The 15,000-nt window shown below is 38.9% G+C and overlaps 1 protein-coding gene across 1 annotated transcript; it reads left to right on the top strand.

Annotated features, from left to right (window-relative positions):
* Window positions 1-498: 498 nt before the first annotated feature.
* LOC138001432 (uncharacterized) lies at window positions 499-1,383 on the top strand. Its single transcript, XM_068848060.1, has one exon. It carries the CDS (start codon window positions 499-501, stop codon window positions 1,381-1,383), a length of 885 nt encoding a protein of 294 aa, XP_068704161.1.
* Window positions 1,384-15,000: the final 13,617 nt, after the last annotated feature.

The raw sequence follows: 15,000 nt of genomic DNA, 5'->3' as shown, positions 1-15,000 counted from the left end.
AGCAATCACGGCATATGATAGGTAAGGGTAGATAAGGTTATAATAAATTTGTTTCAGTTGATGAATAGATAGATAGTGTCTTAGTTTTGAAATGATACCAATATTACGTGAAACACGAGAACAGATATAAGAAATATGATATTTCCATGTTAGTGACTCGTCTATCATAACCCCTCGATATTTTATGTGATCTTTTTTCCTCAACAGATGGCACGATCCGTCCATGCTTTGTAATTTTATTCCTATATTTTCAGAAGTTTTTCTAGAAGATTTAATTATCATATAATTAGTTTTGCTAAAATTTATAGAAAGTTTGTTAACATCGCACCATTCCTTAACTTTCTCTAATTCAGGGAGGTTGCGCGGTAGATCATGGTGGGCGGACGTGTTTCATTGACGTCCACTTAGTTTTGCACAGTAGACGCTTCTCCGACATGTGGTCTTTTCAAATTATAGTATAAATCTTCTAGAGTAAGAAATGCGCCTCTGCAAACGATAATGCCCGCAAAGAAAAATAAGAGAGGCGATCGTGGCTCGGTAGAAGAAGAGACAAGTACTGCGAAGAAGACGGCCAATATAGCCGCCGACAATGGTCCAAGAATTGAAGAATCTATACACAAGATAAACGAACAAGAGCAGCCAAGCCTCCTCGAAATCAAGCAGTTATTGGTGGATATTCAGATCCAAATAGCGGCGGTACTCACCGAAAATTTAAAACTTAGGAAGGAAATTGAAGAATTAAAAGACTCCGCAAATTTTAATGAGAAGGAACTCAATGATCTGAAGGACTCCTTGCTAAAGACGAACAACGAAAACAAGACCTTAAAAGATTTTCTGGAGGAAACGAGGAGAGAGGTGAAAGCGGTGAAAGATGACTTTAGAGAGCAGAAGGAAAAAACTGAACAATTGTGGTCTGCTTTCGACGATTTGGAACAATACACGCGAAAGAACTCGCTAGAAATACACGGAATACCACAAAATGCATACTCGGATACGGATACGGCAGTCATTAAAGTGGCCGAAGCTTTGAACATAACTGTAGAGCCCGAGGACATCGAGATTCCTCACAAGCTGAGGAGGGGCACGGCTATTATAGTTAAATTTTGCAGTCACAAGGTAAAGTCCAAAATTTACAAGGAACGCGTTAAATTAAAGCATGCTAAAATCTCGGATCTTTTTCCAAGTTACACTTTCACTGGACAACAGCACCGAATTTTTGTTAATGAGAATCTTACAGCTTACAGGAGAAGGATGGTCGGAAAAGCCAACAAACGAAGGCAGGAAGAAACTCTTACTAGTGTTTGGACGTCGGACGGTAGGATGTACATACATACATACGTTTATTGTAACTCCCAATTTGGGCTTTTCGGTTACAATGTCTAAAAATATATATAAATTGAAAAGAGAAAAAGGAATAATATAATAAACGTTACATTTAAAAGCTAGAATCAGTTACAAAAGACCTCTGAATATAATTTACAAGTTAACTGAACACAAATGTCCTCCACTTAATAGCTTCTGCGCTAAACGGCGCCTGAAGCATTTTACACTGTCCGCAGCTTTCAAATCATTACAAATACTGTTCCAAAGTTTACATCCACGATATGTAAACGAACGTTGTCCATATGACAGACGACATAAAGGGATGTGTAAAAGATTACATGATCGCGTAGCCCTAGTATGAATTTGAGAGCGAGATACAAATATATTAGCCAGATAATTCGGGACTAAATTATTAAGACATTTATATACCATTACAGCATCGTTGAGAAGGAGTCTGTCCTTAACAGTGAGCCAGTTGAGGGATCTTATGCCGTCTGAGATGTGGTCATATTTCCTGAGACCTAACACGATACGCGCAGCAAAATTCTGTACTAATTGGAGTTTCTTCACATTACTTTGAGATGTGTTAGCCCATACAGTTGAGCAATAAAAGAGTTTACTAAAAACAAAAGCGTTCATCACTAATAAAAGAGAATTTCTGTCCAGAAGGTGTTTAATTCTACTGATCTGTTTTAACTTAAATAGACAATTAGAGGCAGTTTTAGCAACATGATCGTTGTAAGTTAAGGACTGGTCGATGAGAACACCGAGGTCCTTAGCCACAGAAACTGGTGTTATTTCCTTCCCTAAAAGTGAGATCGACACTGGAGGCAATTTACGCAGTAATTGAGGCACTCCCACGAGTAAGACTTTGGTTTTCTCCGGATTAATTAGTAAGGAATTTTGGCAGCACCATCTACAAATTTCTCTTAGGTCTTCATTCAAACAGCGGAATGCATAGCTTATGTCAGTTGAGCGGAAAGAAAGGTAAAGTTTACTGTCATCAACGTAACACACAGACTTACAATGGCCTGGAACAGCCAGGAGATCGTTTACATAGATGGTAAATAGTACAGGTCCCAATATAGAACCTTGTGGAACTCCATATTTTAGGGGAAGAGAGGCTGAAACAGCATCCACAATCCGTACTCTTTGGCTACGACCAGACAGGTAACTGTGAAACCACTCCAGGCTAGATGACGTAATACCTATTTGTTGTAGTTTCTGAAGGAGAATATCGTGTTGGACACTGTCAAATGCCTTAGACATATCTAACAGAACAACAGCAGAGACTTCACTCTTATCGATAGACATAAGAAAATCATCTGTTACATGTAAAAGAGCAGTTTCTGTAGAATGAAATTTACGATTGCCACTCTGGTGCTCAGACAACTTCTTATTGGTGGTTATGTAGTCAACAAACTGACGGTGAGCTAGCTTCTCAGACACCTTGGATAATATAGGCAGTAATGAAATAGGTCGGTTGTTACATGGATCTTCGAAACAGCCCGACTTTAACACGGGAACAACCTCGGCCATTTTCCATGCCTTCGGAAATGTAGAGGTACTAAATGAATTATTCATAATGCTTGTAATAACTGATAATATGGCCGGCAAACTGTCCTTAAGGACACGGGCAGTAATTTTATCATGGCCAGGTGCTTTGTTTAAAGACAAGCCCTTGATAACCTTTCCAACCTCCTGTTCTGTAACAGCATGAAACTGAAAATCATCAGGGCATTCATCATGTTTCCGTGTTGCTGGTGGTGATATTGTTGTGGCAGAGTTAAAATCATATTCCATAGCAAGGTCGTAGGCTTTCTGTGCCGTTAAACTTCCTACGCTAGTGAAATATTCATTAAATTTATCAGCAAGATTGGTTGGATTGTCATTGATGTTTGGTAAGATCTTACTTTTCCTGGGCAAGCAGCGATTGATGATTTTCCAAATCGCGTTTGTATTTCCTTTGCTGCCAATAATTTCGGACTGAACATGAGCTTTTTCAGCAAGCCGAAGTTCTCTTTTAACTTCCTGTCTAAAAAATTTGAATGCATTCCAGCAGAGGCGGTCGTTGGTTTTGATGGCTTTTTTATGCCACTTATCACGAGTTTTCATTAGCTGACGGATTTCAGGAGTGACATAAGGATTTGGTTTTGACTTGATTTTAATCCTTCTTATTGGTGCATGAGCTTCCAAAATGTCGGCAAACAGGATATTAAACGTATCCACTTGGTCTTCAAAATCATCAAAGACAGACATGACATGAAATGGAACTAGTGCTAAGTCCTTACAAAACTGTTCTGCATCATAATTGGCGAACCATCATAATTGGCGCCTGAAGGCGCCCCCGTAAGAATATTTTCTGAAGAAGATCTAGATAACTTATAACTGTTTTGGAATGTTTCACGGCTGGTGGAGAGCGTCTCTACAATTTGCAAAACAACTGAGAGCTACGAACTTTTCTCGCAACAAATTATCTTTTAACCCTTTTATCAGTTTTAGTATATGTCTTTCTGTTGGTATACACAAGGTTCTTTGCTCCCTTTCAGTTTATCTGTGATGCACTTTATTCTTTATTATTACAGTCGTTTGTACGCTTTACTTTGCACTAAATGGGTATTCTACATTTCAGAGACACATATCGGAATAATTTACCGTCTCATTACCCTTGGGGTGAAAACTGTTAAATTCCTCTCTCGTCTTAATAATAACAAAAGGAATGGAACTTAGAATCGGTTCAATAAACGCTAGGGGTTTAGGAGACAAGACTAAGCGACAGGAGTTCTTTAACTGGCTTCGAAAGAAGCAGTTATCGATTTATTTCATCCAAGAAGCTCACTGCACGGAAAACAATATGCATGATTGGCGGGCCGAATGGGGGTACCAAGCTCTTTTCAGTTGTGGCACTAGTAAAAAGGCAGGTGTTATTATATTGTTTAACAATAACTTCTCTTTTCAAATTTCGCGAACATATTCTGATCCCGGGGGACGCTTTCTAGTTTGTGACATGACTACAAACGGGAAACAACTGACTTTGATAAACGTATACGCACCACATGATGAGAATTCCACTTTCTTTACTTCTGTTTTTCAAAATTTAGACGATCTCAAGTGCGATGAGATTATAATAGGAGGGGCTTACAATTTAGTGCTGGACGTTGAGAAGGATAAAAAAGGCGGACTAGCAAGAACACATAAAAGATCGTTGGAAGTTCTAAATAGCTTTTCCGGTGAGTTTGACTTGATAGATGTCTGGAGAGTCCAAAACCCTGGATTACGACGCTTCACATGGAGGCAAAGAAACCCAGAAATACATTGTAGACTTGACTTTTTTCTCGTAAGCCATTGTATCGCTAGTAACACCACCAAAGCAGACATTGTCCCAGGTTACAAAACAGATCATTCAATGATCACCTTGCAATTATCTCTGCACAATAACCAACGAGGACGAGGATTTTGGAAATTAAACACCTCTTTTCTAAAGGATGAAGAATATGTAAACCAAATGAAAGCAGCTATAACTCAAACTAAGCACGAATATGCACAAGATAACACTCTTACACCTGGGCTATTATGGGAAATGATAAAAATGAAAATTAGGGAAGCATCAATTAAGTATGGAAAATCAAAAAAGGAAAATATTAAGCAAAAGAAGGATGACATTGAAAAATCAATAAAAACCCTCGAGGGACGAATTGCCAATACCCTTGCAAATAACTCCCAAGATTGTGGATGGAATTGGACATGAAAAGACGCGAACATGAAACCCTAATTGAATACCAAACGAAAGGAGCTATTATGGTATAACGAAGGTGAGAAAAATACTAAATACTTTCTTAACCTAGAGAAGCGACACTGCAAGCAAGGAACAATCACTCAATTGAAAATTAACGAAAACAAGCTGGTTCAATCAGATAAAGAGATCTTATATGAGTGTGAGACTTTTTATGAAAATCTGTACCGTTCCAAAACGCAAGTGAGCGACTTTCCGGAAGACTTTTTTCCACCCACACGAGAATTATTAAATGACGAAAAGCGATCCTCTTGTGAAGGCCAGTTAACTGCTAAGGAATGCCTGGAGGCCCTAAAAGACATGGCGGCAGGGAAATCACCTGGTACAGATGGCCTACCATGTGAATTCTACATGGTTTTCTGGGAAGACATAGGAGAAACCCTCACCAGCGCTTTTAATTTCTCCCATGAAATATGTAACCTGACTATATCACAAAGGCGAGGAATTGTCAAACTCATACCCAAAAAGGATTCTGACCCTGCCTTGATTAAAAATTGGCGCCCCTTAACTCTATTAAATTGCGATTGCAAGATTGCTTCAAAAGCCATCGCGAAGCGAATCAAAACAGCTCTACCAGAGCTAATATCAGATCAAACAGGCTTCATTAAAACCACATGCATCAGTGACAACATACGTACTCTAGATAGCGTCATCAAATATACAGGTCATAAAAAAATCCCTGGACTTCTTCTTTTTCTGGACTTTGAAAGGGCTTTCGATACTCTCGAATGGTCTTTTATCAACAAAACTCTTCAACATTTTGGCTTTGGTCCCTCGCTGTCAAGTTGGGTCAGGCTCTTTTATTGTAACATCGAAAGCTGCGTATTAAACAATGGATGGATAAGCAATTTTTTTAATCTAAGCCAAGGCGTCAGACAAGGGTGCCCTCTATCGCCTTACCTTTTCATACTCTGTAGAAATACACGCTGAAGCCATACGAAATAAAAGCGAAATTAGAGGTAGTAAGATATAGGATACTGAATTTAAATTAAGCCAATATGCAGACGATACGACGCTCATTTTAGATAGATCTGAACAATCCTTTAAGTCTTCGCTTTCTTTGATAGAAGCTTTTGGTAAAATATCTGGCCTCAGACTGAATGACAAGAAAACAGAAGCTCTTTGGATAGGGTCTAAAACAAACAGCAATCAAACATTTTGCCCCGAAATGAATTTTAAATGGCAAAAGGGAAAGACTAAGGCACTGGGCGTTTGGTTCGCAACGGATCAGGATACGGCAATATCTTTTAATTACAACGAAAAGCTTACGAAAGTTAAATCTATCTTAGGATGCTGGAAATTTCGAAGAATTAGCTTAATAGGGAAAATTGTTGTTCTGAAGAGCCTAGTAGCGTCGCAACTTGTACACGTACTCACATCGTTGCAAACTAAGCACCATGCAATTATAGACATTAATAGGATGTTTTTTTAAATTCTTATGGAATGATAAAGGTGCTAAAATTAAACGCAAGGTTATGATCAATGATTATTCTGAAGGTGGACTCAAAATTATCGATATTACAACTATTAACAAATCCCTTAAAGCTACCTGGGTTAAAGAATACCTGAACACAGAAAACTGCAGCAAATGGAAAGTTTTTTTTTATCTAGAACTCGCAACATATGGAGGCAACGCCGTCTTCGAAGGGAACCTAAACAAAAAAGGCATCGATAATCTAAACATAGAAGACCCATTTGTTAAATAAGTTATAGAAATATGTTCTGAGACCTTCTTTGAGAAAGGAATAGTGTCCAAAGATCACTTTCTAGCTCTACCTCTGTGGTAAAATTCATTAATAAGGATAAACAATGCACCAGTACTATGCAAAGATTGGCTTGCCAAAGGTATAACACAAGTAAAATATTTAATGGATGATTCTAACAACTTTCTTTCCCTTGCCAGCTTTCAAAATAAATATCAACTCAAAGTCAGACCACTAACTTTTTTTGGCATAATCTGTGCTGTTAAACCTTTACAGCAACAGATTCCGAGGTCTCAGCTGAAGTATGACAATTTCATGAACACGTTCCTAAAGCACAAAAAACCATCGAGAATAGTTTACAAGAAATTAATTTCTGACCAAGCGGAACCACCGCTATTATCTCAAGAGAGGTGGCAGAAAGATATCGGGTCCACAGCCAAGGTAAAAATTGACTGGAGAAAAGCCTACCTAATGTCTGCTGCGTGTACAAAGAGTTCCAAATTAATTGACTTCAATTTCAGATTTTTACATAGACGGCTAGCGACCAATAATTTTTTGCAAAAAATAGGAATTAGAGAGGACGGAACATGCACCTTCTGCCATGATAAAAAAGAAGATCTGTTACATTTATTCTGGGAATGTGAAAAAAGTAGAATTTTTTGGAATGATCTCTCTATATGGCTGCAGGCGTGCCACGTGCTTTCAAAAGAGAACCACTTAGGAATGGAAACGGCCTTAGGCCTGAAGCCAGACGACTCCAATTTTAAACTCCAAATTAATTTTTTTTGCCAAATGGCTAAGCACTACATTTGGATTTGCCGTTCGAAAGAACGATCCCCAACCCAAAACAACTTCTTGCTTTCCCTGAAACAGACGCACCAAGTGGAAAACAACACAATAAGAAATTCAAAGAAATGGAAGCCACTTCTGTCCCCGCTGCAACGAGTCTCCTAAACCCTTAACCTTAACCTTGAATTTTTAAATATAGATTCCTCTATTTTAAAACTATCATTATAAATGTAACCCTAAAGGAAAGAGATGGTTTTTAGAAGTGCTAGAAGTCGTATTTCATTTATTTATTTTATCTATTATTATTATTTATCTTTTTTTTTTTCATGTTAGAAAACGTAATTTTATTAGTGCTTAGTAGTGCTGTAATTCATGTCACGTTCGTATTGCAATACTCATTGTATCGTTTACTGTAGTTTGCAATGTTTTATGGTGTAAGTGTGCATATTTAAAAAATAAATTATTATTAAAAAAAAAAAAACTTTCTCTAATTCAGAATTAATTAGTGCTTCAAGGCTCTTCAAGTCGCAAGCTGATGCAAAAAGATTAGTATCATCTGGTAACTAATGACGACAAAGATGTAACTTGATCGCATGTCTTCAGAAAGAAATGCGCAAAAGTGTTTCATAGTTATCAGATGACTAATGAAATGTATTTTATCACCGTTTTCGTTTCAGTCTTCCTGAAGGTGCTGTCTCACGGCAATTTTTCGTGCTGGTTGTCTCGCAATGCCAGTACAAGGGCAAGTTACACAGAATGTTGCCTAAGTGTGACACTTGGTAACGGTAGGTAGGTAGGTAGGTAGGTAGGTAGGTAGGTTAGGTACATTTCACTAACCCCTATCTTCATCGACCAGGTCCCTGGACAACTAAAATTGACTAGTGACTACATGTATAATAAATCGAGTACAAAAATCAGTCAAACGATGCTAACTTCAACGAGGACGTCAGAATACAAAATATAGCCAGACTTATTTCAAAACAAAAAAAAACGAGGGCGTTACTAAACACAGGAATGGAACGCAACGGAACGCAACGGAATATACCGGAATAAACCGGAATATGCCGGAATGAGGCGGAATAAAACCGGAATGAAACGAAATGAATAAGAATGGTACCGGAATATACCGGAACGAGCCGGAATGACACCGGAATGAGGCGGAATGACACACAAATAAAGCGGAATAAACCGGAATGAACCTGGAAATGCCAAAATTTGGTGTTTTAGTTCGCGCCGACCGATTTTCGGTTGTTTCAGTCAGCTTTTTTGTGTCACGTGATTCCCCAAGGGAATTGCATGTGTTTTTGCCTTTTGTCACATTTGGAACACTTCGATCACGAGAAAAATTTGACAGGTATCTCCGTCGCTAAATGAATGACTATTTGTTGTGGAAGTAATATTTTTTTGGTGAACAAATACAGTGGCAACAGAAACGGAATGTTATTCTAATTGTTTTTGTCTATGGATCTCGGAGACGGCTTTCACTGTGCGAGTCAGAAAACCCGTGAACATTTTTATTTCATTCTGACAGGTCAATTGTGTATTGACCAATCACAATCATGTTCAGCGAACCACAAACTAATCACCGTTGCTACTTGCCTGCTTCCCACGACTCACACGTGATGGAGATATACGGAAATCGATTCTCGCAAACGGCCGGAAGACTCTTTTTCTCTTCCCGATTATTGGCAATAATGCCATCGAACCTGAACGTAGTGTTTCCTTGTTTGAAGAAAAAAGTCAGAAGCACAGAAAAAAGATTGATCGTTGATAATATATTTACATGAAGAATAGTGAGAACATATCGTGACTCGTTCCAAGCCTTGTTACTTCCCCTATAATGTAAACTGTTTTTTTTCTGTCAGTCTCTCTGTTCTGCACCACTAAATTCATTCACAGTCCGAGTAGAATGATAGAAATTCCTTTTTGTTCCTTGTCATCCCGGTCCACGCTAATCAGCTTGATTCTGGTGTCCTTCTGGTTTATTCTGCCTTATTCTGTTGTCATTCTGCCTTGTTCCGGCACATTCCGGTCTATTCGATTCCGGTAATTCCGCTTTATTTGTGTGTCATTCCCGCTCGTTTCGGTATATTCCGGTACCATTCTTGTTCATTCCGTCTCATTCCGGCATATTCCGGTTTATTCCGGTATATTCCGTTCCGTTCCGTTCCTGTGTTTAGTTACGCCCCAAAAAACGAATCAACAGCAATTTCATAAGCCTAAAAAATTTCATTCCCCTACAGAATAATTGTCCAATTCATTGTTACATTTGTGTGCATTGTCGTCTTTAACTTGAGAGACGCTAGCGCAGTTGAAGTCATGACGATAACAGGCGATTTCTTGTTCATTTGCAGTTAAGTAAAATAAAACGACTAAAGGTATTTTATGAAACAAAACTAAACAAAGAAAGGCTCTTGAGAATTACGGATGTAAAGGCTGTACAGTCCACATCGGATTTGTTTTTAATGATGGCCGGGGATCAAAAAGCCACTAAAGCTAAATAATATACTCGGTTTAAACTGTGAAAATGTATGTCGCAAAACGAGTTGGACTTGGGCATCGGTAAAATGTAGATTGTCTTTGTATTCGCAAATCTTAAATCTACCCGGCCTCTGAGATGATTTCGACAAAACAGCGGTGAGAGAAGAGACTTGTGGTTTCGCAAATCACACCGCGAGGCAGTATCACTCGCTACAACACTGCACGTTCCATACCATGCAACACAGTTGATCCACAAAACTATTCTCGTGATTTTTAGTAGGGTGATCCATTTTAGGTAGTCCATCGCTAGTCCATTTAGTAGTCCACGGACCTTGTCCAGCGGGGTAGTCTATGGACTAGTGGTCAGTGAAATGTACCTACCCAGATAGGTAACAGTGGATTGCGACCCAGTTTCAATTTTGCCAGCAAAACATAGCATCACCCTAAATCAAATATTATCACTAAGCTAAGGGACAGAAGACTACAATAATAAAAAACAACACTTGAAGTGGTCTTTACTTTTGTTGGATTCGTGCAACTTGTCCCGTTACTTTGACCACAAAAACTTGGTGCAATGATAATTGCAGATTTCAATTGGGCGCTTTCAAGAACTTGAATGAAAAAACGAAAATTGATTTTGATCACGCTTAGATTTGCTTACAAAGTAACATAAGAAAAAGCATGCTAAGAGGAAGAATCGAGCAGATTGGTGCAGATCATCGATTGCAAAAACGTATTTCATCATCATCATCATCTGGTCGAGCGAGCTCGGACATTAATTTCTACCACGTCATCCATTATGATCCAGCATCAGGTTTGGGAAGTTTTCGGGGAGGCATCCAGGGTCTCTACTTAATTGGGCGATGTAGGTGGTAGCTGGACGTCCGACTCGAGTGTGGCCATGGCGAGGGGACCAGAGTAAAAGGTACTTGGAGAAACTTGCCTCATGCAGAAAGTGACTCTGTGACCTTCACTTTCGTCTCCACAGCCCCACGAAAGAAACAAGGCCGCGGTAACCAGCTGACTCGGTTCAGAATAACGCCAACAATTTCACTTCCCACCATCCAAATCAATCGATATCAAATATCTAACTGGTTTTAGCTTATCTAATTAAAACATTAACTACTCAACTTACGTTGTAACTGTTTTTCTTTGCGGTCTAGAATTTGTCTTCTTTCCAACATTTCTTCCTCGCATTCCCGTTTGTATCTAAGGAGAAAATAATGGCGAGAAAGAGCATTTTGCACGATGTTGCGAATGTAGTCGCTGTTTTGGCCAGGCCATTACGGTCCTGGGGCCTGTTTCTCGAAAGTCCCGGTAATTACCGGGCCCGTTAACTTACCGGGACCGTTACCGGGAAACTTTATCGGGACCGCAAGAGTGTTTCTCGAAGCACCCGTAAACTTTCCCGATATTTATCGGGGCCGATAAAATAACCGGGAGTTACCAGGCTCTTGCATGCACTTCACGCTCGTCGTGAAAAGAAGGACAATGACTTGGCACTAGATCCGTAGAGTTTCGCAACCGAGCGCTGTGATGTAAACGAAGGTGGCGTTCGAAGCGATGACCTTCCATCGTTCCTATTTACACCTTCTAGCAGTGAAGGCGACTTTTTAAACCTCATTGACGGGAGAAATTTTGCAAAGGGTGTTTAGATGGCAGCATTTTTTTTATTCACGCTTTTTGTAAGCAACACTTTTAGTTTGCTGGGAGGCAACGCTCCTTTGGAGTAATAGAAGCCCAGAAAATGTTACAACGAGGTTAAGCGAAATTCTCGATCTCAAAGGCTTCGATTCAATACAAGTAGCAGATTGCAGCGTACAGCGAACCAGTGGAAGGAGGTATGTCTGAGTCATCGTTTAGCATTATCAGATGTTTTGAATTCTCTTCGAGAACATCTGTTTTCAATTTTATCTCGACAGGTACGTCGGGTGGAATTCCGTCTTACCTCAGGTTCACTGCATTTATTTCGATTTTCATTGGCATATATATGCGAACACTCTCGAGATACACTATTTGAAAAAAAATCACGTTTATTTAATGAAAGCAAAATAATGTTCTTAATTATATAGTTATTTATCATAAGGGTATAGTAGATTTTAAAAGACATTGTCGGTGTTGGCCGACGCGTTGGTGGGATCGGATTCTTAAATTTTACCAGGGATCAATTAGTAGGTAATCACTTATTAGTTTATGGGATAATTCTATCCTTGATTCATTGTGACTCCTTCAAGTCAAAGATACTTGGTGAACCCCTAGCTGGAAGTAAGATAATTATATTGTTAAATTTGTGGCACCTTTATTAAGGGGGTGGCACTTAACTACAGAAGGACAATGGTTGCTAAGGAACCTGTTTAGTCAAATAGCCCTACAAAAAGGTTGCATGGATGGTTCTTTGAAGTAACTCTTTCAATGGAAATCTGACATCACTTCAATAAAGGTGTATGCACAACTAGTCCCAGTCCTCGGTCTTGAAAAGAACAAAAAGATGAGGCGGTTTTTTCATTGGATGGGAATCGTCCCATCAATATTTGTAAACTGTAGCTTGGAATTTCTATTTGGGCAAAAAATGGAACTGATATTTTGAAAAGTGCATCAGAGGAGGGCCGTAAATCATGCTACACTGATTTTGTGTTTGATTGTTCTTGTACTGTTGCATTAAAAATTTGTGAAAAATATAGTTAACTCGCTGAGTTGTTAGGCATTTTCTGTTTTGGCCATGTGATTAACCAAATATGGTTGTCAGTCAAATCATTAGAAGAAATGTTAAATAGAACACTCTTGGCAAAAAATGGTAACTGCAGAGTTAAAGAGACTCAAGAAATGATTATTTGAAGGGGTCCATAGCAACAGTTTGGTAGTTAAGAGCCCCCCCCCCCCCCCCCCCCTTTAAACCTGATTGTTTTCATGTGGCAATAATGACTTTAATGCTGAATTAAATGTGTTGTCAGTAATTCAAACTGTGATAGCATCTTACAAGCTAAAAATGGGGAAATTGGAACTAGAAAGTGACATTTTGAAGGAGAAGCAGGTACCAATGATACTCAGTCATCCTGAATCACATTTGATGAACAGGGTTTTGTTAAGCCATGATGAGTCCAGGTGATCTGGTGGTAAATTTGCGGTCTTAAGAAAAGATTGATTTTGTTGTTCTCATTTTCATGTCTTTGAGACAGATGTCCTGTTGATCATAAACAAGACTGGCTAGAATACCCGTCTACTTAATTTGCATAGGAATAGCATTTGTTATTAATATGCCTAGTTCTTCAAAGGGCACTACTGCAAGAATACAGTAGTGGCTGGGTATTCTAGAATCACTTAGTGTTACATTCTAACACTCGACCAATGGAAATGAAGCAATTGAGATTAATTTTATTAGTAGGTTTATTTTTATGAATGCTCCATGTCTGGGGCAATTTTGTTGTCAAGTTTTGGCTTTTGTTTGTTTTTTTGTTGTTACTTTTAACATAGATGCAAAACTATTTTGCTTGTATCAGGGGGGTTTCATTTATTAGCTCATAGGAAGGGGGGGTGGTTGGCAAAATTACTTGGAAAGTCCTTTAAACATTTCCCAACCCCCCTCTATAGTAATGGCAACAATCACATAACCCCAATCTTTATCCAGCATTATATCTCAACCCCCTCTTTCTCTCCCTCATACATACGGGAGCCACCCAACTTATACATGAAAGCATAACAGCTCAGCCAGTTCATCCAATGCATTCATGTGTTATTAGCATTAATGCTTATATTCAACATTTTCAACTCAATAATCATCTATATCCTTAGAAGCAACAATTCAGCAGGAGGCGTAGCAGGGTTTGTCCGTTTTAATAGGTACCCTCAGGAAGGTGCAGTGAAACAAGCGCTTTCTGCATGAGCCTCTAGCGAGGATCTGGGGGCATGCTCCCCAGAAAATTGTTATTATAAGGGCTTCAGAAATGCCATTTCCCATGTTTTCCGGGGGTAAGTTTCATAAATCAGAGCATGAAAAAAAATGCTCACTATTCACTCGCAGTAACTTTGTTTTTTATTTGTCAACCTTTGGAACTACTGATATAAGTGTTTAATAGACGAGTGCACAGTTCCCATAACTGGGAAAACTTTTGCCAATGACCAGGAAAATGGGTGTAATATTATAAATCATTTCTAATATGTACATTCAGCTTTGAAGTCAGCAAAATGAAGTGGAAAAGCCAACATTTCAATCAACCCCCCTCAAAAAGCTGCTCTGACAATATATGACAACCCCCCCTTAATAACATTACCCCACCCCCTCCCTCCCTCATGTGCTAATAAATGAAAGCCCCCTTACTGTTTCCCTTTTTTGCAGTGTCATTTAAAATGAACTCACCTGATGACTGTTGAGTGGCTTTTGGACAAAGTGACCCAATAAAATTAATGTTACTGTTAAAGTGCACCTCACTCCAAGTGTTTTTCACGGCAAAGTTGAATCTTTCCATCTATGGCAAATACATTTTTCCATGTTCTCCTTGAAAATTGGTTTCAATGCACAGTAAATTTAACAAAACTCTCTCCATGTTTTGTCACTTTCAAGGCCTAGCTAGCAAGAAGCAATAATCAAGTCGTTGACCGAGGTGATCCCTACCAAACTGCTGTGCATTGCAAAAAGGTTCAAAACAGTTTGTTCCGTTATAGTTGAAATTAACTCATGCCTCTCATTAGCTTTACAAATATCTCTCTGGTGTTGAGATTTATCTTAAACAAAAGAAAATATTTTCAGTTAAGTTGGGCTTAAGTTATGTAGAAGCTATTGAGTAATGGAGGCCAGGCAGAAATTTGCTGCTTTGCACTGCCCACCAGAGTAATCAAGGAGGGAAATCTTGTCTTCCACAGGCCAAAGGCCCTCTCAGTGGTGTTCTTCATTTTTGTATGGACCTTCTGGTACCT

This window comes from Montipora foliosa, chromosome 4 (assembly GCF_036669935.1).
Source record: "Montipora foliosa isolate CH-2021 chromosome 4, ASM3666993v2, whole genome shotgun sequence".
In the NCBI taxonomy this organism is placed as follows: Eukaryota; Metazoa; Cnidaria; class Anthozoa; order Scleractinia; family Acroporidae; genus Montipora; species Montipora foliosa.
The sequence above is the reverse complement of the archived record's forward strand: the minus strand, read 5'-3'. Positions and strand labels throughout refer to the sequence as shown.

Bases quoted from the DNA above. Each gene is read 5' to 3' on its own strand.
- LOC138001432 (XM_068848060.1), top strand. From the start codon at position 499: ATGCCCGCAAAGAAAAATAAGAGAGGCGATCGTGGCTCGGTAGAAGAA.